Here is a 27,810-nt window from a genome sequence, read left to right as displayed (position 1 = left end):
TCCCTGTTACTCGCTTCTGTTGTTTGAACATAGTTATCCTGTTAGTTTTGGAAATCCTTACTCAATTTACTTTTCCGATCTTAAGGGGATCAGAGACCTATATTGGTCAAGAATCCTTTGCGTGAATCTCCTTAAAGCTGAAACATGTTTTTGGAAGGATATCAGGATTGTGACTATAGATGACAAATGACTCAAAGTGGGTCTGGTTTGGGGAGATCCGATGAGAGTTCATTACACTGCAGGTAACAAGGAAATTTGGGGATTTCTGTGACACACAACATTTTAATAATTAACATTTGAAGTGGGGGGCCGGGTGGCTCAGTTGTTTAAGCGTCTGCCTTCAGTTTGGGTCATGGTCCTGGGAGCCTGAGATCGAGCCCCACATTGGGCTCCCTGCTCAGCTGAGAGGCTGCTTCTCCCTCTGCCTCTGCCCCTCCCCGCTGCTCGTGCACTCCCTCTCTTTCTCTCTCTCATGAATAAATAAATAAAATCATTAAATAAATAAGTAAATAAATCTTTGAAACCTTGGTCCCCAGTGAAAACTATGAGTAACAAATTGTGGATTATTGCACAATTTTTTTTTTTTAAGATTTTATTTATTTATTCATGAGAGACACACAGAGAAAGAAAGAGGCAGAGGGAGAAGCAGGCTCCAGGCAGGGACGTGGGACTCGATCCCGGGTCTCCAGGATCATGCCCCGGGTGAAGGCCGCACTAAACCACTGAGCCACCCAGGCTGCCCGCACCAGAATTCTTTAGATTGACAAATTGATGAATAGATTCCCTAATTTCTGGAAACATGTTTTTTTTTTCTTTCTAATCATACAACTTTTTTTTTTTTTTAAAGATTTTATTTATTTCTTCATGAGAGAGACAGAGAGAGGCAGAGACAGAGAGGCAGAAGGAGAAGCAGGCTCCATGCAGGAGTCCGATGTGGGACTCAATCCTGGGACTCCGGGATCATGCCCTGAGTCAAAGACAGACACTGAGCCACCCAGGCGTCCCTAATCATACAACTTTCAATGAAGCATAAACCAGTTCACTAACAGATCCAAGTAGCCTTAGTTTCTCTGTGATAAGTCAGAAGTAGGTAAACCTTATGTTTAGTAATTCATGTTTTAGTATTTTATTCAGAAAAGACAGATGTGCAATGAATTCAGACCAGTTTATCATTTAGCTTTGCACAACTTCAAAGTTTCATGCTAACAAAAATTTTGGAAGCTATTTATTTTTTCTTTAAATATTTTTATTTATTTATTCATGAGAGACAGAGATAGAGAGGCAGAGACACAGGCAGAGGGAGAAGCAGGCTCTCTGCGAGGAGCTGGATGCGGGACTCAATCTTGGGACCCCAGGATCATGACCTGAGCCGAAGGCAGAGGCTCAACCGCTGAGCCACCCAGGCGTCCCAAACTTGCTTGTTCTTAATAATTTCCCCTGAAGAGGAGCCCTGGGTGGCTCAGTCGGTTAAAGGTCAGACTTGATTTTGGCTCAGGTGATCATCTTAGGGTTGTGAGATGGAGCCAAGCCCTGGGTCATCTGGCTCTGAGCTTGGCGGGGAGTCTGCTTCTCTCTGACTCCCTCTGCCCCTCCCCTTTTCTCTCTTCGGGACACTCAAGCTCTCTCTCTCTCTCAAATAAATAGGGGGCTGGGGGCTGAGGTAACTGGGGGATGAACATTAAGGAGGACACATATATTGAGCACTGGATATTATATAAGACTGATGAATCACTGAAAAAAAATACAAAAATACAAAAAAAAGTCAATCAACTTTGGGAAGAGTGATTACCTGTGAATACTTGATGAGACAGACAAAATCACCCATTAAGTCATCTTTGCTGAGAAATTGCAACAGATAACAGGAGCTTATTTGACCCCTGGTAAACGTTAGTAGAATAAAAAGTTGTATAGTTAGGGTCGATGTCTCTAAAGACGTGCTTATGTTAATTAAACCAACAACCTTGAATTCACTTTAGTATATGGTACATCCGAGTCCACTAAAAAGTTTGTCTCCCACTGTCAGCCTCCCCTGGGGCTCCTGTGGGGACATCTGAAGTGTGGTTTAAGTCCGGGGAGCCCTTGGATGTGGGAGGTGCCTCAGTTTGAACCTCATAAGGCGATTGCCCAACAGCTTGGGGTGCTCTCTGCACCAGTGATGGCAAGGGTGGGAGGAGCAGAAGCACTGGGGTGATGTAGGGGCTGTGCAGGCAGCCCGGGCAGTGCCGGGGGGCAGAGGCCGCAGAGGTGCTGCTGGCAAGGCCAAGGGCAGATTTAAAGTTTTGCACTGACTTTTTCTGTCTCCTGTCTTTTCATTTTGCAAAACAGGCATTTTCTCTGGGTGCTTTCCAGCCTTATGGAGGAAGGGGAGGAGCAGGTGGTGGGTTGGGCGCTAGTGCTGAGCTTGGAGACGAGGGCTGGATATAGGATTTCTAGTGTCTTCTTGTTTGCCTCCTCTTCTCATTATTCTGTTAGGAAGGGGGTCAGGGGTCTTAGATGTTTGTTCATCTTTATCTCTTTGGACCATCATCAGTTGGGTCCCTTCCTATGAGGCTTTTTTATTATGGATGGAGTAACATTAAAGTCTGGATGTAGGAAATGTGGTCTCCCATCCTGTGAACTTGAAAGACAGTTGAGTTCGTTTTTATCTTTTTGAGTCTTAGAAAGCCCAGTTTGTTTTTTGTTTGTTTGTTTTTTAAAGATTTCATTTTATTTATTCATGAAAGACACAGAAAGGCAAAGGGAGAAGCAGGTTCCCGGAGAAGATCCCAATGCGAGACTCGATCCTGGGAACTCCAGGATCACGCCCTGAGCCAAAGGCAGATGCCAACGGCTAGCCACCCAGGCGCCCCAAGATTTAAGAGATTTAAGAGAGAGCAGAGCAAGGAGAGAACACACGTGGGGGAGGGGCAAAGGGAGAGGGAGAAGCAGGCTCCCTGCTGAGCAGAACCCTTTATGGGGCTCCATCCCAGGACCCGGGGATCATGACTCCACTAAGCCACCCAGGCGCCCCAAGGATTTGCCTTTAAACTGATTAAACAGAGCTCCTTTACAAATTCGTTTCAGCAGTACCATCCGGAGGTGGAGAAAATGTCTCATGTGTGTAACACACGTGGACCTATATACACGAACGAGGTGCCAATGGGATTTAGCCCTTGTTTCACTAATATTTGTACAGGGGACATTAATTAAAGACCCAACTTCCAGGGCAGCCTGGGTGGCTCAGTGGTTTAGCGCCGCCTTCGGCCCAGGGCATGACCCTGTAGACCCAGGATCGAGTCCCATGTCGGGCTCCCTACCTGGAGCCTGCCTCTCCCTCTGCCTGTGTCTCTGCTTCTCTCTCTGTGTCTCTCATGAATAAGTAAATAAAATCTTTAAAAAAAAGAAAAAAAGACCCAACTTCCAGGTATCTCCCTTTTATTAAAACAAATCTAATTATAAGACAGCCTCGTGGGATGCATGGGGGGGGCTCAGCAGTTGAGTGTCTGCCTTTGGCCCAGGGTGTGATCCTGGGGTCCTGGGATCGAGTCCTGCATGGGGTCCCCACAGGGAACCTGCTTCTCCCTCTGCCTGTGTCTCTACCTCTCTCTGTCTCTCATGAATAAATAAATAAAATCCTAAAAAAACAAAAACAAAAAAAACAGGGCCAGTTTTGTGCCAAGAACCAAAAGCTGCAACAACAAGCAAACCCGTGACGCCCAGAGCACCCTAGGAGCCGGGGCCCCCCCAACAACCACACCGAGTGGTCTCCTGCTCTCCGGGCTGCTTAGTGCCCTAACTGGCTTCCTCCCTGTGCACACGGCCCCCATCCGAGCCCCGGGTTATCTTCAGTCCCCCGTTGAGGAAGCACCTGCAGGTGCCTTGGGCCCCCCATCGCCTTGGGCTGCGGGCTAAGGCGTGAGGTCTGAGGTGGTGCGGGTGCTGGGCGAGCCGAGTGTCCCCCCAGCGAGGTCGGAGGCCGCCGCGCACACTCCCAGCACCAGCCCATGGGCCCCCCCGAGCGCATCCCCGTCTGGCCGGCCCAGGTCCCCGAGGAGATGCCGGTCCCTACGGGGCCACCACGGGTCCTCGCTCACCCTAAAGGGCTGTCTGGCCAGAAAGGGGCGAGTGTCCCTTCTCTGCGGAGCTGAGCCATTCCGGCTCTCGGATTTCCAGCCAGAAAACGGACTCGAGCCTTGTCTGAATAACCTCAGTTAGCACAGTGCCGCGTCCAGGCCACCAGCCCAGCCGAGGTGGCTGCGTCCTAGGCAGCATGACCCGCCACCTTTAGCAGCTCAACCAGTCAGGGCCGCCAAGCCGAACTGAGGAGGCCCGGGGACCCGGGCAGCTCACCAGGTACCTGGAGCTGCAGGAAGCCAGGGGCCGTGCCGGTGCCCAGATGACCCCGGGTGTTCTCAGGCAGGTGCTCCCGTACCCCGCGTGCGACGCCAAGAACGGCTGTGGCAAAATAAACAGACTTTTCCCTTTAGGTCACTCGCTAACGAAGTAGATCAGAAATGAGAGCCCGTGCTTTGAAGTTTGGGGAAGCCATCCCACCTGGTAAAAGTTAAAGTCGGAGCTTCCCTGGGAGCCCAGGAGCGGGAGCCACGGACATTCCAAGCTGAAAATTCCCTTTATAGTTGTTTTCTTTTTTAACAAAAGGGAAGCTTTTGCAGGGGGTTTAACTGGAAGGTGGGGGGGCGGGTTACCAACTGATTGGATTTGTATCCCGAGTGGGCCCCCGTACTTGCTAGGGCCCCCGTACCCGTCAAGGGCGGGTGCTGTTTGGCTGGCTCTTGGCTTTCTGACTGCTATTGGTTGAAGGTTTTTAAGGGCCCACCAGGACTTGGTAGGACGGGAGTGCTGCTGGGGACGCCTGAAAACTACATTCCTTCGGGAAGATGCCAAGAGTGTTTGGCGTTTGGTTTTCCCCCCACTGGGTGCAGGGAGGGGACTGGCTGGTGGCTGGGCAGCTGTATCCTTATATCCGAGGGGCATCTTCATCTTATTCCTGGGAACTCTTAGTCTGGGGGGTAAATACCCTCATTTGGTATAAAGAGGGAGGGCTAGTTTCTAGAAAACAGATGTTAGAAGGTAACTATCTACTTTGTCCCAATTTTCCCTCCTTGGCAAGCGCACCTGCTCAGAGGCAGGAAGGAAGGTGACAGGAAGGTGGCCTCCCGAGTGGGAGCCTGAGAGGCACAGGGGAGAGACCTCACGGGCGCGCGGAGCAGCAGGTGGTGAAGGCGAAGGTCACAATGGTGGTGGGGAGCCCCTGAAGGGTGGCAGGCCCCCAAGGGAGACCCAGCAGAGTCCAGTTCTGGAACCATCTGGAAGGGGGTCTGCAGGTGAGAAGGGAATGAAGGCAGGGGCCCTTGGCGTAAGGAGGAGAGTGTTTCCCTGCCCTCCTGCAGAGCAGACCCTGGATGTGTGGGTGTTCCTTTCCCAGAGGATGGGGATTCGAAGCTGAAAGTTCCAGGCTTCCAACCACAGTTTGGTCTTCCTGGGTACCAGCTCCATCCTGAAGCTGCCCGGTAGCCTGCTGAGAGCCCCCTCATTAGGACAAGGGATGCTCCTGTCACCTAGGAGACTCCAGAGGATTGAGGAGCTCTGTGTCAGGACCTGGGCTCAGGGACCAACTATTAGAACAAAAGTTGCTGCTCCTAGCACCTCCTTCCTTAGGATATCTCACAGGCTTTAGGAGCTCTGGCCAGACTAAAATACATATTTATTATATCACAACAGTCACTGATTGTTGGCTGTGGCAGGAGATGGGGGGTGGTATCTGGGACTCTGATAGTATTTCCTACATTCAAAAGCATTTTCTTAGGAATTTTAATTTTCACACAACACTTCAGGGTTTCAGAAAATCCCGGTGTTGCTCACAAGTCGCTGGCAGGCCAGGGGTCCCAGCTGCAGACCCTGCTCCCGGCAAGCCAGGGCCGGTCTCTCCTCCTGCAGGGGCTGAGCGTGGCCTCATCCCTCTGAGCTCCTTTCAGGTGGAGCAGGTTGTTGACAGGATGAAGACATGTCAGTGCAGAGCCCCTCCGAGCAGCTGCAGGCACTTGGTGTGGGAGCTGCGTCTAATTGAGAAAAGCACCGAGCGCCTCTCTCCTGAGAAACACACTTCCGACCCCCGCAAAGCTCGTTGAAGGGAACAGCTCGATAGGGACCCGGAGAAAACAGAACAGCTCGATAGGGACCCGCAGGTACCTTGGGGGTCACCATATCCCTAAGATGACCCTCTTTTAAGGTTTTTATCACATCCCCCGAGTAGCTGGAGCCTGGTCTGGAGGATGGAGGAGGGCAGTGAGTCCGGGGGCCTGGGGTCATCTGTGCCAGCAAGGTCAGGGTAGGAGCTGGAGGAGGCCCAGTGGCCTTGGCCTTGGCTTCGTTGGGCCGAGATGATCTGGTGTGGCGACCAGAAAATCTTCCAATTACATGGTCCTGCTAAGTATTTAGAATCACAAATGCCGGGCAGCCCCTTTGACGCAGAGGTTTAGCCCTGCCTGCAGCCCGGGGTGTGATCCTGGAGACCCAGAATCGAGTCCCGCGTCGGGCTCCTGCATGGAGCCTGCTTCTCCCTCTGCCTGTGTCTCGGCCTCTCAGTCTCTCTCTCTCTCTGAATAAATAAATTAAAAATCTTTTAAAAAAATAGAATCACAAATGCCTGATTAAGAACCTCCATCAACAGGAACTGGAGGGTGTTATGCTGAGTGAAGTAAGTAAATCGGAGAAGGACAAACATTACATGTTCTCATTCATTTGGGGAATATAAATAATAGTGAAAGGGAATAGAAGGGAAGGGAGAAGAAATGGTAGGAAATATCAGAAAGGGAGACAGAACATAAAGACTCCTAACTCTGGGAAACGAACTAGGGGTGGTGGAAGGGGAGGAGGGCGGGGGGTGGGGTGAATGGGTGACAGGCACTGAGGGGGGCACTTGACGGGATGAGCACTGGGTGTTATTCTGTATGTTGGCAAATTGAACACCAATAAAAAATAAATTTAATTTTTTTTTTTAATTTTTATTTATTTATGATAGTCACAGAGAGAGAGAGGCAGAGACACAGGCAGAGGGAGAAGCAGGCTCCATGCACCGGGAGCCCGACGTGGGATTCGATCCCGGGTCTCCAGGATCGCGCCCTGGGCCAAAGGCAGGCGCCAAACCGCTGCGCCACCCAGGGATCCCATATTTTAAAAAAAACCTCCATCAACAATTAATTATCTGTATTTGTCATTGAAAAGTTCCGTTATCTCTAATTAGAGGAAGAAATCTCATAATTATGGAAAATAGCTCTCCTTAATGTGCCCGTGACTGTTTCTCTGAAATCCATTTCGTAGTCCAACATGACTTTTCCAGCAGGGAGCCCTGAGGCCCCTCCCCGGGGGACACCCCCAGCCCCCCCAAAAATACCTGGTCCCCCCGGAGCCGACCGTGTTTACAGGGGGCTGGCAGAGGCGCCGACCTTGCTGCCATTTGGGTTTTGTGTTTTAATACCACTTCTTTCCAACAGGTGCCACCTGATCTAGTTGAAAACTCATGGTCCTATAAAAAGCTGTGCGCGTCTCCCTGGGTCTGTACCCCTTTGTTGCTCAGCTCACCCCCAGGGTCACCCCCTTTTTAAGTGTGTCCACACCCTCCCGGTGTTTTCTGCGGTGAATATGAATGCATGGACTGTATGCTCGTATTTCTCTCTTACACTGTGGAGGTCCACAGCCTCCTCGCTCCTGGCACTTAGCACTGATCCTGGAGCTTGGGCCGCATCTTCGCATCTTCATTACAGACGCAGAATGTTCCCGGGGAGGCCGGGGAAGCTGACCTCAGCTGTTCCCTGCAGAGAGACACTCGGCCTTTCCCGGCCTTTCCCGGCCTTTCCCGTCTCTGCTGTTAGGAGCGAGGCTGGTTGGCAGGAGCGTTAGTGACCTTCGGTCGTGGGCACACGCACACATCGAAACCACACTGAGCTGCGATTTCTCCCCTGCCGAGGGCAGAGGCGCTGGGTGTCGAAGGCACTGCCAGGTGCCCTCCGGGGCTGTCCCTTCGCAGCCCGGCCTGTGATGGATGAGAGGCCTGTGCTTCCAGCTGGCACGCGAGCTAGGTGAGAAGTTACAGCTTAGTGTGGTTTTCATTTGAGTTTTCTTTTTACAGTAAAGGTGAATATCTCTTATATGTATTTTTCTGGAAACTGCACATGGCTACCCTCTTGTGCGTTGTTCTGGTGGTCTTTCCTCAATTTCTGGGAACTTCATATGTTGGGGAGATTGAGTTGCAAATACATCTCCCCAGAGTGTCATTTGTCTTTTGACTTTGCTTAGAGGTTTTGTTTTTGTTTTTCCTTGCAATGCAGAATTTTCTCCATGTGATTCATATATATGTCTGCCTTCTGGCCTCTGCGTTTTGAGTCATAGCTGAGGGCTCATGTTTGATTCTGATACTGTTTGGTGTTGAGAATTGCCACTTTGGTTATTTATCTTGTGTACCGGTTGAGGTTTGGATCTAATTTTATCTTTTTCCAGATGGCTCCTCAGTTGCCTGACACTATTTTGTCACGAAAGTGTCTTTGCCCTTGGTGACACGGGGGCCTGGCATACCCTGACTGCCGGTCAGTATCTCAGTCTGTCTTTGGACCTTCTGTCTCTCCGTGGGTCTGGCTGGCTGTCGCTGACCAGCAGTACCCGGCTTAGATTATTGAGGCCCCACAGTGTGTTTTATTTGTTTTTAATTAATTAATTTTTTTAAAGATTTTATTTATTCATGAGAGACACAGAGAGATAGAGAGAGGGGGCCAGAGACACAGCAGAGGGAGAAGCAGGCTCCACGCAGGGAGCCCGATGTGGGACTCGATCTCGGGTCTCCAGGATCACGCCCTGGACTGAAGACAGGTGCTCAGGGGCTGAGCCACCCAGGCTGCCCCCACAGTGTGTTTTAATATCTGTAGCATCTCCTTTTATGGCTCTTTTTCAGAGGTTTCCCGCTAGCCTTGCTAAAAATTCTGTTGGCCCATCATATGTGCATTTAGCTAATGTTATAACACTGGTGATAACAGAAGTACTCCTGTCCCCCAGGCCCCCCCAGCGTAAACAGTAGAACAGCATCCATTCCTTTGAACCCCGTGTATCCCCCTCTCTGCCACCCAGGGGTAGACATCTACTTACCCACCCATGAGCAATATTTCGAGCACCTACCGCGTGGCAGCCTCTGTTCTCGGTCCTGGGGAACCCAGCCGTGATTGAGACACCGAGCCCTGTGTCCCCTGGGAAGCTGCTTTCTAGCAGAGGAGACAAGTGTGGGTGGAGGGCTTTAGAAAGTGCTAGTGGTCAGGAGGGAAGCCCACCAGATGGGGCGGGAGAGGTCCCAGTGAGATGGCTGTGACTCACGCATGTATTTGATTGGGGCTGTAACTGGGAGGCCCCGGAGCCTGGCTGCGATGGCGACATGGAGCCAAGGCTCGTGGGAAGGTGGTGGCAGCCCTGCTTGTCTTTGGTGTCACATTCTTGGGATTTACCCAGTTGACAACTGGGGCTCCAACCCACAGTTCCCCAAGTGGAGAGGGTCTCCTAACGATCCCCCTGCAGCTCACTACTCAAGGGGCCCCCCCGGATCTGCGATGCTATTTCTGGAATTGCTGGGAATGTGTCCTCTCCGGGTGCGGCCGGGCTGAGCCCCATCAGGACCGTGGCCCCAAACCAAGGCTCGGCCCGCAGGTGGACCGCGGCCCTCCCGACCCGCCAACCTTCTTTTTTCTTCTACACGTGATGGCATGGATTCTTAGCTCTTGGGCACTTCCTGGATTTTTTTTTTTTAAGATTTTATTTATTCATGAGAGACACAGAGAGAAAGAGGCAGACACAGGCAGAGGGAGAAGCAGGCTCCATACAGGGAGCCCAATGCCCAATGTAGGACTCGATCCCAGGACTCCAGGATCATGCCCTGACCTGAAGGCAGGTGCTAAACTGCTGAGCCACCAGGGGATCCCCACTTCCTGGGGTTTAAAGATTATGCACCCATCTTAAGGTTCTTGGGGATGATAGCCACTGTGCCAGATAGGGAAAGCATCTGGCACCGTCCTCCTGTGCTGTTCTCTGGGGCGGCCGGGGAGGTGGCCAGGGAGGTGGCCAGAGAGGTGGCCGGGGGCGGGGGAGGGCATGTGGGCTACACCACTCCGGTGGCCAGGTGGCCGTGACCAAGCTGTGCTGCTCCGGCTCAGCCCCAGGAGGACACCAGTCCAGGCTGAAGAAGGGCCCCAGGTCCCCAGGGAAGCCGTGTGGAGTCCCTGCCCCTGGGGGGCAGCACTGAGTCCCCATCTTTTTGCTTCCATTCCAGGTCTAATGATGAACAGAGACCGGAGGGTTGGTTTGGTGAGTGCTGGCTTCTTTCCTTTGTTACTGCAGTATGGTGGATGTAGCATCACGGTCATTTTAAAATCCTCCACAAGTGTCCGGTTCGGTGGCACTAAATACATTTGCAGTGTTGTACAACCAGCGTAGCCTCCAGATTTTTTGTCGCCCCCATGACGACTCTGTACCCACTGATCACCAGCCCCCCAGCCCCCCCAGCCACCGTTCTGTTTCTCTCTGTGAACTTGGCTGCTCTAGGGAGCTCGTGTAGGTGGTCCGGGGTCCGGGGCTCACGTGTCTGCCTTATTTCACTTCACTACCATCTCCAAGGCTCATCCATGTCATAGCAGGTGCCCAGACTGCCCTGCTCTTATGACTGAATAATACTCCTTTAGTGTGGATCTGTCCAGCCATCCATTGAGAGACACTCGGGTTGTTTGCACCTTTGGGTTATTATGAAGCCTGTTGTGAACATGGGTGATGAATATCAGCCCGAGTCCTTGCTTTCAGTTTTTTTGGTGATCCACCGAGGAGTGGAATCACTGGATCATGCAACAATCCTATGTTGAACCTTTTGAGAAACTGCCCAACTGTTTTTGCATCGGTGTCACACCCTCAGCAACGCACGGGGGTTCCAGTTTCCGTGCCTCTGACCAACGCTTGTACTTTTTCTTTCTTTCTTTTTTTTTGGGGGGGGGGGTGAGGTGGTGTACAGCCTCTTTCCAGTCATTGGTCCCTTATGGCAAGGGCTGAGGCCAAGGGAGAGGATCCACTGCCCCGCAGATCCCCGAGGTGAAGATGTCTCCCCAGCAGGGCTGGCAGGGGTCGGGGCTGCTGCACCAGGATGTGCCCTGCACGTAGGGGGAGACAGAGGAATGCCAGCTGGGGGTGCTCCCGGCGCAGCAGCCGCCCCCCGTCCTTCCACATGCCTCACATGTGTGTGCTCAGGCCATCCTTGCTGCAGCCCCAAAGGAGGGAACTGTTGTCACCCACATTTCATAGGCCAGAAAACAGCCCAACGCCTTGTCCACGGTCAAGCAGCACCATGGGGGGAGCTTGACACAAAAAACTGAAAAAACAAACCATTACTGACACACAGCTGCCCACAGAGCAAAATATGAATGCAGGGCCCACTGTTGCCACATCGAGGGCCGACTTGCAGCCCCATCTGTGTGTTTTCATGACTGTGTACATAGACACTGACACATTTTAGGGCTCTTGGGTTTTGTTGTTTAGGTTTTTACGGAAATGGTTGCAAATGCTTACTTACGTGGATTAATGAAAGGCTGTGGGAGTGCAGGGAAGGCACCCGGGCAGCTGGGGGCGGGTGTGGACAGAGGAGTTTCCTGGAGGATGTGGGATGCTTGCTGGGATCGACATGGGTAGAAAAGGGACAGACTCTCCAGGTGCCTGCCATTGCCCAGAGGCTGGGAATGCTTAGTGCCCGTGGTGAGATGTTCTTGATGGAGCATATGAAGACCCCAAGGGGAGAGAGAGGCAGCATAAGAGGCCTGGAAGCCAGCAGGCATCCTGGAGCTGAGACAGGAGCACTTGCACAAACCCAGCCACAGAGGCTGTGTGACCTTTGACAAGCCACTTGCCCCTTTGTCTTGTGCAGAAAGGAAGTGCATTCATTCATTTACTCATCACTCCAGTTGGTTTAATGAACAGCTAGGAGATGCCAGCCCCTAGGCCCATCTTTGTGGGGTTGCTGTGAAGACTAGCTAAAGTCCATGAGTCAAGTGCCCTAGCACAGACAGCACTTTAGGTGCTCCCAGATGGTGCTCTTTTTTTTTTTTTTAAAGCTTTTATTTATTTGACAGAGACAGACAGAATGCACAAGCAGGGGGAGGGGCAGATGGAGAGGGAGAAGCAGGCTCCCTGCTGAGCAGGGAGCCCGAGGTGGGCTCAATCCCAGGACCCTGAGATCATGACCTGAGCCAAAGGCAGATGCTTCACTGGCTGAGCCATCCAGGCGCCCCCAGATGGTGCTCTTAATGAGATTGCTCAAGAGGGTAAAATGCTTTGCACATGTGAGATGCTGTCATTAGAGGTGGGAAGCTCTGGCCTCAACCACTGAGAGCTGTTTCCCAGGCCCAGGTGTGGACATTAGCCCTGGAGCAGGGCATCAACCAAGGGGATGGGAATGTTTGAGTTTTGATTTTGATCTAACTGGGATCTGTTCTCAAGTGAGGTGTGAGGTAGGGATCCATTTTGATTTTCTTTCCAGATCAGTAGCCAGTTGGTCCACTGCCAGTTACTGGGGGGTCCTCCTAACCACCAAGGCTCACTCCTCCGTGGTTTGTCCTCTGTGTGCTGGTCCTCAGGCTGGGAGCTTATTGCCAGATCCTAACCAGTGGGGTCCTTGGCGGCCCCCGTTGGAAAGCTTCCCTCCAGAGAGTGATTCCAGCTGGACTCCTGGCCTGAGCCGGCACCCCCCAGGCAACAGTGCAGGGCCCCAACTTTCACTGTCCCAGAGTGCAGGTTGTGTTGGATACTTTTGGGGTCATTTGGAAACACCCCTTCCCTTTCTTAGGACCATGCCTTGTGCAGCACATTGCTGTTGTGCAGCAGGCTGCCCACTCATTGGAAATTCATGTTCGGGACGTAAACTGAATCACAAAAGATAAAAGTTCTAACATGGGTCTGTCTCTGCACTCTCTTTGTTCCATTGATCTTGTCACCATTCAAGCCATACCACTTATTTTAATTCCTATCTCTAATTAGTTTTGGTAGTTGGAACCAGTGTTCTCTCCTTGTTCTTCTACACATTTTCCTCAGCTTTTCTTGCATATCTTGACTTCCAAATGAAGTTTGGAATGATCAACTTATGTTAAAAACTAAATTGGGATGGGACGCCTGGCTGGCTTAGTTGGTAGAGCATGTGATTCTGGATGTTAGGGTCTTGAGTTCAAACCCCACGTTGGGCATAGTGCTTATTTAAAAATTTATATTGGGATGACTCTGAATTTGTAGCATGCTTTGGGAATTTACTGTAAAATTATGAGTGGGTACCACCTAATTTACAGTAAAGGCATCACCTCAATATAGTGGGTGCCAGGCAATGGGTTATCCATATGGAAAGTCTGATCCTAGACCCTTGCCTCACACTATACACAAATCAAGATGGATTGTAGGGACGCCTGGGTGGCTCAGCGGTTGGGCGTTTGCCTTCGGCTTCGGTTGTGATCCCAGGTCCTGGGATTATTGAGTCCCACATCGGGCTCTCTACAGGGAGCCTGTGTCTCTGCCTCTCTCTGTCTCTCATGAATAATAAATAATAAAATCTAAAAAAAAAAAAAAGATGGATTGTAGGTCAAAATACGAAAACAGTAAAGGTTCTAACGAACCCTGGGAACAGCTTTATGACCTTGAAGTAGATAATATAGTAGGACTCAGGACTCCAAGATCATGACCTGAGCTGAAGGCAGATGCTTAACTGAGCCACCAAGGCACCCCAAAATAGACGATACAGTTTAAATAGAACACACACATGTGAATCAATGAAAATACTGATCAGTAGAGCTTTACTAAAATTTAGAATTTCTGTTCCTCAAAAGACATTGAGAATGAAAAGTCAAGCCACAGACTAAAAGAAGATATTTAAATGCATAAGCCTGCTAAAGGACTCTTATCCAGAATATATAAAGAGCTTCTACAAATCAGTAAGAGAACAACCTCATTTTTAAAAACAGGCAAAAGATTTTAACAGGCACTTCATAAAAAAGGCTATCCAAGTGGCCAAGCAGCACATGAAAGGTGCTCCTCATCATTAGTAATTAGGGCAATGCAAATCAAAACCCAAGTGAGATATTGCTACACCTCCACCAGAGGGGTGTAGAAACTGGTGTCAAAATTGAAAGGCCTGACAACACCAGTCTTAATGGGGATGTGGTGCCACCAGAATTCTCCACTTCAGGAGGAAGTATAAATTGATGTAACCCCTTTGGAAAATTGTTTGGCAGGAACTGCTAGGCCAAAACATAGGCAAATCATGTGAACGAGCCAGTAATTCCACTCCTAGGTATATACCTGGCAGTAATGAGGGCTGTGTGCAAAAAAGACATGTGTGAGGATGATCATAGAGGCTTCATTCATAATAGTCCCAAACTGGAACTTACCCATAATGTCTTTCAACAGTAGAATGCATAAATTGTTATATATTCACACACACTGGAGCAGGAATGAAAAACCAAACACACAGCAAAAGAGAGCACTCTGTGATTGCATTTACCTGAAGTTCAAAGAGAGGCAGATGGATGTGTGGGGCTGGCGGTCTGAAGAGTGGTGTCCCTGGAGAAAACCCCAGGAGGGAGCCTTCGAGCTGGGTCCCACAGAGCATCACTAAATGAAAGGCCATCCTGAGCTGACACGTAGATCTGGGGACTTTGCCATAAGTTACACTTGAATTAGGAAAGATACAGATCAGGGAATGAAAGTGGACTAGAGAGAGGTTAGAGGAGAGGAGGGTAAAAGCACAGAAAAAAAGAGAAGGGCACAGCCAACAGCCCTTACTTTTAAAGGCTCCCTTGGAGAAATATCCTCATACTGTGGCTTTGAGGAAACCGCCGCAAAACCCCAGACTTGGTCACATCTGGAGACATGAGCAGAGGTGACATCCCTGTCCCTTCCTTGAGGACCAACGTATAATTGAGTTGAGGGCCCGACAGCCCCCAGGCAGAGGACCCGGGTCCGGGGTCCTGGCTGGAGAAGCACATCCGGGGGAGGCTGAGAGGCTGGGAGTGGGAGCGGATGCCTGAGCCTAGCACTGGCGCCATCTCCTGTTTGCTGCTGTGCACCTTTAGCCTCTCCGGTCCCCTGGAAAGCCCTATTTCAATCTGCCCATTAGCCCTGGTCCAGGGAGCTCCTCTGGGGGTGGGAGCCACCTCCGTGCTTTTTCCTTAGGCCACGCTCCGCCAGGAGAGGACGTGCAGCATGTCCGGGTCCCCAGTAGATCCTCATTCATTGGGCCTGTGGATGATCTGGAAATGTCTGTTTCTGGAAGAGCACCCAGGGCTATTTTTGCCAAAGGAGCAGGAGAAGGCTGGGAGGAGGTCAGAGAAGATCAAGGGCAATGTGCTCTCTTGGCTTCCCCCTGTAATGGGGGGTGTGTTTCCATAAGAATTTTAATTTATCGCCAATGGTGGAGGAGTATTGGGCATGACCTAACAGTCGGTCCTCATGCGAGCGTTGCTGAATTAATCCACTTAGTGCACGTTTATCAAGTTCCTCCTCTGTCAGGCCTTGAGTTCTGGGACTCTCCAGTAGAAGTGTAATATGAGCCTCATGTAATTCCACTTCTTGCAGTTAGCAATATTAGACTAAAAAGAAATGGAATCAAATTTAGTATTTTTAATTCAGTATACACAAGATGTAATCAGTATAAAAACGTGAGGCATTTGCCATTTTTTTATACTGTCTTCGAAATCCACTGTGTAGTTTACAGCGCATCTCGATTTGAACTAGCCCCGTTTCAGGCACTCCTAGCCACACATGGCTGATGGCTACCATGTGGGACAGCGTGGCCCTAGACCCCTATAGGGTCATCATACAGGGTGGCCTGGGCTCCGACAGAGGCCAGTGGGGGCTGGGAGGACATCAGGGCGTACTCACTCCGTACAGTGGCTCAAGCACCCCACCTTCTCTTGGAAGTGGTCTGTGCGCATAGTGGACTCTTCTTGGCAGAGTCTGGAGCCTGGCCTGGCTGGGCGACCTGGGGATGGTGGGCCACAGCGAATCCTAAAATCTAGGCCCGGAAGCTGCCCGGGTCATGTTTCTGCCTCTTAGCCTCACAACAACACAGGGATGTAAACCACCCATATCTGGGAGTTGCTGTCTGGCTGGGCAGCCATGAGCCCAGAAAGAGGGAGAAGAGATTTGAGGGATAAAGGCAGGGTCTCTGGCTCATGGGGGTTAGAGAGGCCTCTGGAGGTGACGTGGTTGGGTAATGGACTTGGTCCTGGGGTAGAGGGCCACAGTGACGCCACATGACCCCTACTGTCCCAAGGCAGCCCTGGCGTCTTGTGGAGAGAATTCACTCTGGTTTTGTCTCTGCAGTTGGAATACAGCATCCCCTTCCTGACCAGGGAGCTGCTGGTGCACTCCATCAAGCAGCTGCAGGCCCAGGTCCTGCTTATCAAGTAAGTGAGCCACGTGCCCAAGAAGAGGGTCAGGCCTCCCCAATGAGGTTTCAGTTCTGGCGGGAGGCCAGGCTGCTCACCCTACCAAATCCTATAGCTACTCCAGACCCCTGTGGCCCCCACCTTCCAGCACCCAGCCAGAAGCAATCCTACGGCCTCGCCGACCTCCTTTAGTGAGGCTGATCCCTCTCCACTCTGCCGCGGGATGCCCCAGGCAGGAACTGTGACCTCTGGGGACATGGGTCTATGGTGCTGAGCACAGGGCTTTCAGAAGCACAGACCCATTACAAATCCAGACCACAATGAGGTACACTGCACGCCCACTAGGATGGCTAGACAAAGTCTGGGAACAAGTGTTGGCGAGGATGCAGAGGCCCCAGAACCCTCGTCGTGGGACTGCAAAGTGGCACAGCCACTTGGAAAACAGCCTGGCAGCTTCTCCAGCCGTTACCGTTAGACCCAGTAGTCATGCCCAGCACAAGTCCACACCACGTGAACGTGACCGCGCAGAGTGGCACTGCTCACAGCAGCTCAAAGGTGGAGACCCTCCAAACACCTGTCAGCAGACAAGCAGAATGTGGCGCATCCACACAGTGGGCTACGTTTTAGCCAGAAGAGGAGCAAACTTCTATGTGCTTTGTGCATGAAGCTTGAGAACATTAGAGAAGGCCAGTCACAAATCCACGTATTCTACAATTCGATTCACATCCAAGTGCAAGGGGCCAAGTCTAGACATTCACTCAGTGGTTGCATTAAGATGGGGAACTACAGGAGAACTACAGGTTTGGTTTGGGGTGTTTTGCTTTCGTGAGGATGACAATGTCCTGGGATTGACTGTAGCTGTTTGCAGGACTGTATGTAAAAAACACAGAGTGGTACATGTTAAAGGGGTGAAACAATCTCAGTAAAGGTGTGAAGAGACAAAGCATGGACCCAAGCCCTGTGCTACTTAGAGGCGGTGGCCGCAGGCAGGTAGGTCTCCCTCCCTCCCCACCCACCTCCTGAGGTAAACCCGCAGCTTGTGGGCCACCATGAGCCCCGAGACGATGCAGGTACCCAACTGTGCCAAAGTCAGAAGCAAGCCCAGGACGGTCTCCTCTTACCCTGGAAGCCAAGGCAGGGGGTAGGCACTGCAAGGAGACCACAAAGTGAACCGATCCTTTTACTTTCCAGAGCAAGCCAAGGCTATTTTAACATGGAAAGAGGTATCACTGACAAGAGTGTCATGCTTTTGGTGCTAGACACGCTGAGATCTGTCCTAAAAGAGGTAGGTGCATGAGGCTCAGCCAGGGTGACGTCCAGGAGGGTCCTCACCCACTCCTCAGCTTGCATGTGAACCTCTGGTCTGGCCCCGGGTCTGCTGGGTGTGGTCGGCCCCTGCAGCCCTGGGTTCATATGGAACTCAGCACAGCAAACAGTTTGGTAGTTTCCCAATATTATTTTCCACACACATTCCCTCAGCCCATGGCCCAATTTGGCTAGAGGCCACCCTAGAATTTCTAGGATGACCAGATGACCAGTCTCCTCAGTGGGGGCTGGGACTCAGACTTTGTCCCTGGGAGAACCTGGCACTTGGTGACCATCACCTGCTGTGAACACCTGACCCCGGAGCTCTGCAGACATCTCAGCATCACCACCAAAGGCAGGCAGTGCCTTCGTGTCTTCCACGGAGGATCAAGTTTGAAAGACTCCGTATTCTTTTTTTAAGCCCTGACAATTCTCAGAACCAGCAGGGCTCTTGACTGCTGGCCTCGTTCCCAGCCTAGCTCTATAACCTCACAACTCAGAATGGCCCAGAAGCCCAGGGTTTGGAGCCCTCCTCCCCCCAGTCAGACCTTTCTCCCTGGCTCTGAGCCAGGCCCCGACAAGCAGCATGTCACTGCCCCGGGGGGAACCCTTCGAAACCTCTGTGAGGCAGCAGCCCCGGGAAGGCCCCAGCACAGCAGAACCCCCTTACCTGGGCTGTACCTGACCAAGCATGCCCTCCCCTCCGCAGCAGTTCCAGTACATGGAAGTCCCGGGCAACCACTATGTGCACCTGAACCAACCCCAGAATGTGGCTGACATCATCAGTGCCTTTCTGCAGAGCAAGGAGAGGCTCCCACACTAGCTGTAGCCTGGACCTGGGGCTTTGGAGGCCTTGTGCCCGTCACTCCCATCCGGATTCCAGGTGTGGTGGGGACACGGGGCAAGATTCTTTTAACATGTTGACGTCACGGGGGAGACACTGCTTGAACTTTGGGGTGTTGTCTGTTTTGTGGCTGATAATCTGCACCAAGCTGGTGGTGGGCGGAGGAAGGAGTGGCCAGGTGGCTGCCCAGCTGGATGGAAAATAAATGTTCTTGTATTCTCACTGCTTCTGAGGCTGTTCACTCCTCATGGGGACTTTTCCGCGGAGGGAAGGGAGAAGAGAGTCTAGGAACAGGCTGGGAACACAGACCAGAAGGAAGCGACCGTGGCCTGGGCGGGTGGCTCCCTGTGAGCCAGGCCCTCATGCTGGACCGGCCTTGCCAGCACTGGGCCCCAACCCTGCTGAAGTTCCAGAACCAAGGGAGGATACTGTCCTTCACCCCACCCATGTGGGCTCAGATTGGAGACGAGTGTTCCAGACCTCTCCACGGGACCCCCGGATCAGCTCAGCTCAGTAGGGTCGGAATTTGCGCTGGGCCCGCATCAGTTCAATCCTCTGCTTGTCCTCCTCGAACTTCTTGCGCAGCTGGGCTAGATCTGGGGGAAGGGGAGAATGGGGCCATCAGTCAGTGTGGCCCCACTGGCCTCTGCTCTAATGTGATCTGGGCCTCTGGGAGACAGACTAGCCTACAGGCCCAGAGGCGGAAGCTCAAGCCAGGGCAGCACTGCCTGAGGTTTGAGAGTAAACTCACCAGGAGAGTGAGCACAGAGCAAACAAGACACCTGTTCCCTTAGTACCCCCACCACACACCCACGACGAAGGCAGGTGGCTATGGGGGTGTGGAGGGCCCCTCTCCTGGCCTCTCCCTGTCAGGAAGTAAAGGGACTCCACCCTCAGGCCACAGATTCAGGTGGCAGCTCCAGTCACCATGTGACCAGGTCAGAGGAATACAGAAGGGGGCACGGGAGCCCATAGGGAGAGTGGATGGAGGCCTGCCGTCGGCGATTCCAGGAGTCAAAGTGCCAACAGAAGGTGGCAGGTCACCATCGCTGCAGAGCCCGTGCCCCTGGAGAGGCCCAGGCCAGAGCCAGCACCCTCCCCACAGGCCCACAGGGAGGCCGCCCTGCAAACGTGGAGAAATAGGGGCACAAGCTCACCGTCATCATGAATTGTGAGGTGGCCACAGGCGATCAGGTCCTTGCCCTAACACACTGCACGCGAGGGTACCTGCCCCACTCCCCACGTGTACACATTCTCTCTCTCTCTCTCTCTCACACACACACACACACACACACACACACAAACCTGGCAGCGGCCCCTCCCTGTCCCCACAGTGAGCTCTGCAGCCTGGCCCTTGCTGGAGGCCAACAGGTTCCAGCACCAACTGCTCAGGGGTCTGCAGGTAGTCCTACACCCCAGGTGTGTCTGAAGCCTCTCCACAACCCAGGGGTGAGCAACAGGGGGACCCTAACTCCAGAGCCTGTCGGGAAGCCTGTGCCCCAGGACACCCCCAGGCCCGCCCCTGGGAGCTCTGCGCTCCGGCTGGGGCTGGCAGCGGCAGCAGCAGCAGCAGCCTTGGGCCTCGTGCACAGGTCCCAGGCGCCAGGGGAAGTGGGGCTGAAGCCCCGGGGCTGGGGGCGCTCCCTTACGCTCCATCTTGGTCTCTCGGTGCTGCCAGGCATAAAAGTTGAGCAGCTCCTTGCGGGCACGCTTCTGTCTCTCCTTCTCCAGCACCCGCAGGCTGGCTGCCTCTGTCCGGGGCAGTACAGGCCGCCGACCCCGACGGGTCACCTTCACCCAGCCCTCCTCGTCCGGAACCCCTTCCTCCTCCTTAGCCTTAGCCTCCTCCTGCAAGGAACAGACAGCGTGATGGGCAGACCCTTGGGACCCACCCTGCAGCCTGGGGTGCTCTCCCCCACCCTCCCTCCTGCACCCACCACCACCCTGGGCACCCCTGCCACCTGCTGTGCCCTCTCCCTCCCAGTAGCTAAGCATAGGGGGTGGGGGGCACAGAGTTGCCAACACTGCCTTCTCCTCCCTCAGAGGGTTTCCTACAGACCACTTAGAGACTAGATGTCACCTGGCCAGGTGACGCAGGACTCAGCAGGGAACAAGGGAGCCTGAACTCCACAGGGATTGGGACGAGTGCCACTGGCCAGCTGGTCCAGAGCGACACAACACTGAGGACACCACCGCCCCCACGGAAACCCCACCTCAGCTATCCTCTTGTCATACGCCTCCATGAACGTGTCCACTTCGACCCTCAAGGTCTCAGGGTCCAGCACGGAGTCTACGTAGTTGCTGATCCACTCTGAGGGCGGGAAACGAGGCATCCTCAGGCCTGACACTCGGGGCATATCCTGCCCAGCCAGTTGGGACCCCCTTCCACCGGAGGTTCATATGCTGAGGAAGGTTCCAGTGGTGGCAAGCAGGGCTGTCCCCTCTGCCCACCCTGAGCACCGGGCTCAGCCTCCCACAGGCCATTCTCAGGGTGAGTGGATCCAGCAGAACTGCCCACAATGCTTCCCCCGCCAACCCGGGGGGGGGGGACCAGGTGCCCGACACTGTGCGGTACTGACTGTGAATGCCACTCTTCACGGGGTGACTCTCTGTCGAGACCACTAAGGGGCCCTTCAGGACTATGGCCGCAGACACACCAGCTGGCTTCTGGAACACTACGTAGGCTACCTGGAAGCCCTGGGGGAAGGAGAGAGGTCAGAATGCCAGGACATCCCCAGGTCCCTGGCACAAGGGCTCCCACCTGCCCTCAGCCTGACTTGTCGCTGGACCAGGGGACGCGCATTGGGCTGTCCTGGACATGAAGCTAACCAGGAAGTGGTCTGTAATCCTGAGGAGGGACGGCCACCTTCCCAGTTTTCAAACTTCTGCTAAAAGCAACTGAGGGGAGGTGGGACACCAGGACCTCCCTTCCAGTTACAAGGGGGACTCAGTGGGAAGCAAGGTCACCACGCACCACGAGGACACAGCACACAGTAGCCCCCACTGTGCTCCACCAGGAGGCATAGGCTTGGGATGGGGAGCCAAGACCCGGCCGTGGGAAAGCAGGTGGGGAGCGAGGGGGCCTCCTAGGGCGGTGAGCAACATGGTCGCTGAGCTCTCACCCAGGACGATGGAAAGAGCTGGACAAGAAGCTAAAGGATGTGGCAAATCCAGGGAGAGGAGCAGGGGCACTGCTTATTGGCAGGCATCCTCAACCACACATGGCAAGGACTAGCCTAGAACCGCCACCCCAACACTACCTCCACCACGCACCCTGGGGACATGGCACCAGCTGCACCCCGCGCCCCCATGCTAGCAGACCGCAGTACTCAGAGGCTTACTGGAACAGGTGTGGGGTCAAAAAACTTCGACTTTGGCTCCTTTGGGCTGTCGCCGAGGTCGGGCTTCTCCTGTAATTCCACAGATTGGACGGCACCACAGGGGGAGAAGAGGCGGGACAGGCACTCCTGCCGAGGCCCGGGGGGAAAGCGAGGCCCGGGGGGAAAGCGCAGTGTGAGGCCTTAGGGGATCTCCCTCTGGCCAGGTGGCACTGCTAGGGGATCGCGGCCCCTGAAGGTCTGAGTCCAGGTCTGCCCAACTGGGGGGCACGCACACAGGCCTGAGCAAGCCACACCCTCCTCCGCCCAGTTACCATCCTGCCCTCCCACAGCCCCAGACAACCTTGGGAAGTTTCATATTCCAAACTCTAAGTTAAAAAAAAAAAAACCTCCAGGGGCACCTGGGTGGCTCTGTCGGTTAGGCGTCTGCCATCAGCTCAGGTCATGATCTAGCATTCTGGGATCAAGCCCTGCGTCAGGGTCCCTGCTCAGTGGGAAGCCTGCTTCTCCTGCTTGTGCTCACTCTCGCTCTCACTCTCACTCTCAAATAAATAAAATTGGGGCACCTGGGTGGGGAGTCTGCTTTGCCCTCTCCCTCTGCCTGCTGTTCACCCTGCTTATGCACTCTCTCTCTAATAACTAACATCTTTTTAAAAATAAATAAATCTTTAAAAAAAACAAAAACAGGGATCCCTGGGTGGCTCAGTGGTTTAGCGCCTGCCTTTGGCCCAGCACGTGATCCTGGAGTCCTGGGATCGAGTCCTGTGTCGGGCTCCCTGCATGGAGCCTGCTTCTCCTGCCTGTGTCTCTGCCTCTCTCTCTCTCTGTCTGTCATGAATGAATAAATAAAATCTTTGGGGAAAAAAAAAAAAAACCACCAAACACACCTCCACTGGCCAGGAGACGTGGAAGAGAGGAGACCTAGTGCATGACAGAATTCAGATATAAGCTTTTTGGCTTTATGACAGGACCCTGCTGGAAAAATGTGCCCAGAATTTGTTTGGTTTGTCCCTGACAGAGCTTTCTCACTTTGAAAAGGGCATCTTGGGGCTCCTGGGTGGCTCAGACAGTTATGCATCTACCTTCAGCTCAGATCATGATCCCAGGTCCTGGGATCAAATCCCACATCGGGATACTTGCTCAACGGGGAGCCTGCTTCTCCCTCTGCCTGCTGCTCCCTTTCCTTGTGCACATGTACATTTTCGCTCTCCCTGACAAATAAAATCTTTAAAAAAAAAAAAAAACAAAAAAACAATGAAAAGGCCATCTTGCTGAACGATATATCTTTCCCTGCCCACTTCTCTAGGTGAATGATCCTCAAACAAAGTAGGATTAGGTTTTTTTGTTTTGTTTTTGTTTTTGTTTTTGGTTTTTTTTAAGAGGGAGAGGCAGAGACACAGGCAGAGGAAGAAGCAGGCTCTGTGCAGGGTGCCCGATGCAAGCCTCGATCCTGGAACTCTCAGATCACACCCTGAGCCAAAGGCAGACATTCAACGCTGAGCCATCCAGGCATCCCTGAATAGTTTTTCAAAAAAGAACTATTAATTTCTAAAGATTTATTTTAGATAGAGCGAGCAGTAGGGAGGGTCAGAGGCAGAGGGAGAGAATCCTCGAGTGAAATATTAATTTCTAAAGATTCTTTTACAATTAGAGAAAGAAGCAGAGGAGAGGGTGTCATGTTTTACCTTTCCTGAAGTGTAATGTGTGTACAGAGAAGGGCCCAGGCCCGAGTCTATAGTTCGCTGCATTTCACAGACTGAACATACTTGCGTACTGAGCACCCAGGAACAGAACAAGCCCTTGCCCAAGAAATCCCTTTGTGGCTCTCCCCTCACGAGGATCACTGCCAGCCTGAGTCCAACCACATGGATTTAGCTCCAGTTTTATTTTAATTTTTTTAAAGGTTTTATTTATTTATTCATGAGGATCACTGCCAGCCTGAGTCCAACCACATGGATTTAACTCCAGTTTTATTTTATTTTTTTTAAAGGTTTTATTTATTTATTCATGAGAGACACAGAGAGAGAGAGAGGCAGAGACACAGGCAGAGGGAGAAGCAGACCCCATGCAGGGAGCCCAATGTGGGACTCGACCCCAGGGCTCCAGGATCACACCCTGGGCCAAAGGCAGGCGCTAAACCGCTGAGCCACCCAGGGATCCCTAACTCCAGTTTTAAATGGCCGCTGCAGGGAGGAAAACTTAGTTGGTTGGCTCATAAAATCAAGATACTCCAAATAACCCCAGAAACGTCCTTGCGTATTCTTGTTATGTAACCTAATCCTAGGGCAGCCCGGGTGGCTGAGCGGGCTCAGTCTCTCATGAATAAATAAAATCTTAAAAAAAAACAAAAAAAACTATTCATCTAAAATGCAGCAACATCATTAGTTTCTCTTTTGTAAATTTGCGTAATGCAAAACTGTCTTTGTGAAAGAAAGTTATGTCCGCATAGATTTAGAGATTAATCTTATCTTTTTCTATTTTTTTCCTATGGAGATGTATCACTTTTATAATCAGGGAAAAACAACATGTAATCCAAAGAATCCTGGGTAATAACAAAAAGGTTTGAGCTTCTTAGAACTATACTTTTTGGGATCCCTGGGTGGCAGAGCGGTTTAGCGCCTGCCTTTGGCCCAGGGCGCGATCCTGGAGACCCGGGATCGAATCCCACATCGGGCTCCCGGTGCATGGAGCCTGCTTCTCCCTCTGCCTGTGTCTGTGTCTGTGTCTCTGTCTCTCTCTCTCTGTGACTATAATAAATAAATAAATAAATAAATAAATAAATAAATAAATAAATAAATAAATAAATAAAAATTAAAAAAAAAAACCTATACTTTTTATAACACAGCTCTAAAAAGACATTTTCAGGGCACCTGTGTGGTTTAGTCAGTTAAGTGTCTGATTCTTGGTTTTGGCTCAGGTCGTGATCTCAGGATCCTGGGATTGAGCCCTCCATCTGGCTCTGCGCTGGGCATGGAGCCTGCTTGAAATTCTCCCTCTACCTCTGCCCCCTACCTTGTGCATGCTCATGCTCTCTTTCTGAAATAGGTAAATCTTTAAAAAGGCACCTGCCTGGATCAGTCGATAGAGCACGTGACTCCTGATCTTGGGGTTGTGAGTTCGAGCCCCATGGAAGGAAGGGAGGGAGGGAGGGAAGAAAAGAAAAAAAAAAAAGAAAGAAAAGAAAGAAAAAGAAAAGAAAGGAAGGAAGGAAGGAAGGAAGGAAGGAAGGGAGGAAGGAAGGAAGGAAGGAAAAAAGAAAAGAAAAGAAAAGAAAGAAAAGAAAAGAAAAGAAAAGAAAAGAAGAAAAGAAAAGAAGAAAAGAAAAGAAAAGAAAGAAAAGAAAGAAAAGAAAAGAAAAGAAAAGAAAAGAAAAGAAAAGAAAAGAAAGAAAATTAAAAAGCCATTTCCTATCACGAAGCAGCCTTCTAGAGGCCCTCCCTTGGGCCTTCAGCTGGGGCTTCCATCTCACCAATAAAGACATGGTGGAGGCCGGTGGGAACCTACCGCTGCCTAGAGCTCCCAGCCAGCCCGAGGTTCCCCCACCAGACATCGGCTCACCTCTGTGCAGTATGGGGGCACATTGAGGACAAAAAGGGTCCGCTTCTGAGGCCAGGAAGACTTGGTGCCTTCTCGAACTTTGTGCTCTCTCACATAGAGGTAATGAGAAGCTTGCTGCTTTTCAGAGAACTTGATGGGGATGGCTGGACAGGAAACGGGGGCAGGAGGGATGGTGTGAACATCCAGCTCACGTGTCCCCTTCCAGTCCCATCTGTCCATCCGCTCTTGCCCTAGGCCCATGCGCAGTACGTGCAGGCTGTGACAGTGAATGAACAGAGGAACTTCCCTCAAGGGGCGCCCACAAAGGAGGGGGGAGAGAGTCTAAATGGGTAATTATTACAAATGGGGAGCAAAATGAGAGCGGAGTCCAAACCTGCTGCTCCTGGTGTTGACACCCAACTCCTGACATCTGCTGGAGGCCCTGCCAGACCCTGACCACCTTTCACATCTGTCTGCAGAGTCCTCCCCCCACCACCGTGCAGCCCACCACTCGACCGTCTCTAAGTCCAGGCCTCACCCATGCTCATGTTTCCCTTTCTCTGAAACACCAACCTTCTTCCCTCCCCCCTCATTCTTCGGCTTTAGCTTTCCTTCCTGAGAGAGCCTTACGTGCCAAGTTAGATCCACCTGCTCGGTGCCTTGACAAGGTCTCTCACGGTCACCAAGTCTCTATCTGCGTCATCATTTGGATACTGGCTGACAGTCCCATGACACTAGGGGCTGTTTTCTGTTTCTTGCACCACCTTCCTCAGAGCACAGTGGGGGTACAGCTGCAATACCTGCGCTCAGGAAGCCCACATGGGAGCAGAAGGCAATGAACAAACAAGCACATGACAAATAGAGAAGAAAGGGGGAAAGAGTGCAGGGGGGTCTCGAGGCAGAGGCCTTTGGACAAGCCATCAGGACAGCCTCTTGGAGGAATTAACAAAGCCACAAGGCAAAGCCTGTGTGAAAACGGGGGGGGGGGGGGGGGACACAGAGTGCAAAACCCCGAGGGTGTAAAGAGCCTGTGGCTTCAGGGGAACAGCAAGAGCTCTAGGTCGGCTGAGCCACAACATGTGAGCTAGGCTACGAGTTAGCAATCACGGATTTTGTTTTAGGTGCCAACCTGTAAAACCACTGGAGGGAGTTCAGGGGGTATGAGGGCACGTAGGTACGCGAGGCAAAATCTGATTGAAATCCTCCCTTAGAAAGCACGTTCAGGCACCCGGGCGAACCGAGGGAGGGGCAAGCACAAGTCGGGAGGATGCGGACCGCTGGGGGCTGAGAGGGGCCAGAATCGGCAGGAGGTCGGTGGGCCCACCTGCGGGGGGGGACGGGGTGTGAAGGCGGCACGGGCTGGTCCGGGGAAAAGAGTGTGGCCAGAGACGGGCCTACCCCAGGGAAGCGGTGGCCAAAACGGGCCCGACCCGGGAGAGGGCCGCCCGCCGCGAGCAGGTCGCAGCGACCATGTTGGGGGCCTCGCACCCCACCGCGCGGCCGCTCCCGGGGGGGTCCCTGAGCCGCCGCCCCGACCCGCGGCCCCTTACCTGAGTAACCTGGGGGGCTCGGAATCCCCGGCTCCGAGTCCCGCGCCCCACGCTTCCTCCTGCGCGCCGCCATCTTGCCAACCGGAAGCCGCGGGGGCCGCCGGGAGTTGCAGTCCGGCGCCGGGAGCGTGCGCGCGTTTCCATGACGACGGCGCGGCGTGGGGCCCGCCTTCCCGCCCTGGCGCACCTTCGTTTGCGCTGAATAAAGTCGGCGCGGCAACCGGCCAGTAAATGTCGGCGTGGAGGGAGCTGGGCCTTCCGTTCTTCCCCCAGTAACGGTGAAGGCCTCGTTGACGTTGGCCTTTTAACCACTTCTAAGTGGCGTTACGTATATTCCCATGCTTGTGCAACCTCCTTACCCATCTCCAGAGTTTTTCAGCCTTCCCAACTGAAACTCTGCACCCGTTTCCCCCCTTGCCCCTGGTAAGCATCATTCTACTTCCTGCGTCTATGAATGTGACGACGCAAGGTGCCTCAAATAAACGGAATCATACACTATTTGTGTCTGGCTTATTATCCCACGGCGCACGTTTTCATGGTTCATCCACGGGGTAGCAGGTCTCAGAATTTCCTTTTTAAGGCTGAGTAATATTTCATTGTGGGTGTAGATCACATTTTGCTGATTCACATGTCTGTGGACATGTGGGTTGCTTCTACTTTTGGCTACTGTGAATAATGTTGCTGTGAATACTCTTTTTTTTTTTTTTTAGATTTTATTTATTTACTCATGAGAGACAGACATAGGCAGAGAGGGAAACAGGCTCCCTGCGGGGAGCTCAGTATGGGATTCTCTCCCA

General features: G+C 52.4%; 2 protein-coding genes across 6 annotated transcripts in view; one reads left to right on the top strand and one right to left on the bottom strand.

Moving 5' to 3' along the window:
* SERHL2 (serine hydrolase like 2) overlaps positions 1 to 18,810 on the top strand; it is a 37,331-nt gene extending 18,521 nt beyond the window's left edge. For 4 of the 5 annotated variants that reach the window (XM_049115772.1, XM_025457725.3, XM_035695873.2 and 1 more), the window contains 4 exons: positions 10,304 to 10,338; positions 16,375 to 16,457; positions 17,631 to 17,724; positions 18,454 to 18,810. In XM_049115772.1, the coding sequence (XP_048971729.1) occupies positions 10,304 to 10,338; positions 16,375 to 16,457; positions 17,631 to 17,724; positions 18,454 to 18,567 (326 nt within the window). In that variant the 3' untranslated portion in view covers positions 18,568 to 18,810. Of the gene's footprint in view, positions 1 to 10,303; positions 10,339 to 16,374; positions 16,458 to 16,784; positions 17,383 to 17,630; positions 17,725 to 18,453 lie in introns of those variants that run through there. The other variant, XM_035695874.2, reaches the window with a different exon arrangement.
* Positions 17,607 to 27,145, bottom strand: RRP7A (ribosomal RNA processing 7 homolog A). Its single transcript, XM_025457753.3, has 7 exons — positions 27,014 to 27,145; positions 25,485 to 25,627; positions 21,930 to 22,055; positions 21,168 to 21,285; positions 20,802 to 20,899; positions 20,238 to 20,436; positions 17,607 to 19,184 (listed from the first exon to the last, which is right to left on the bottom strand). Exons 1-7 carry the CDS (start codon positions 27,084 to 27,086, stop codon positions 19,099 to 19,101), a joined length of 843 nt encoding a protein of 280 aa, XP_025313538.1. The 5' UTR covers positions 27,087 to 27,145; the 3' UTR covers positions 17,607 to 19,098.
* Positions 27,146 to 27,810: the final 665 nt, after the last annotated feature.

The sequence above is a fragment of the Canis lupus genome, chromosome 10 (genome assembly GCF_003254725.2).
Source record: "Canis lupus dingo isolate Sandy chromosome 10, ASM325472v2, whole genome shotgun sequence".
In the NCBI taxonomy this organism is placed as follows: Eukaryota; Metazoa; Chordata; class Mammalia; order Carnivora; family Canidae; genus Canis; species Canis lupus.
Note: the sequence above shows the minus strand (reverse complement) of the source record. Positions and strands in the feature narration are given on the sequence as shown.

What these genes read in the sequence shown, in the direction of transcription:
- RRP7A (XM_025457753.3), bottom strand. Translation starts at nt 27,086, where the DNA reads ATGGCGGCGCGCAGGAGGAAGCGTGGGGCGCGGGACTCGGAGCCGGGG. An exon ending in TGCCCCCATACTGCACAGAG is followed by an intron (nt 22,056 to 25,484) that starts GTGAGCCGATGT and finishes GGGCCTCGGCAG; the next exon opens with GAGTGCCTGTCCCGCCTCTT. An exon ending in CGTGAAGAGTGGCATTCACA is followed by an intron (nt 20,900 to 21,167) that starts GTCAGTACCGCA and finishes TCCCGCCCTCAG; the next exon opens with AGTGGATCAGCAACTACGTA.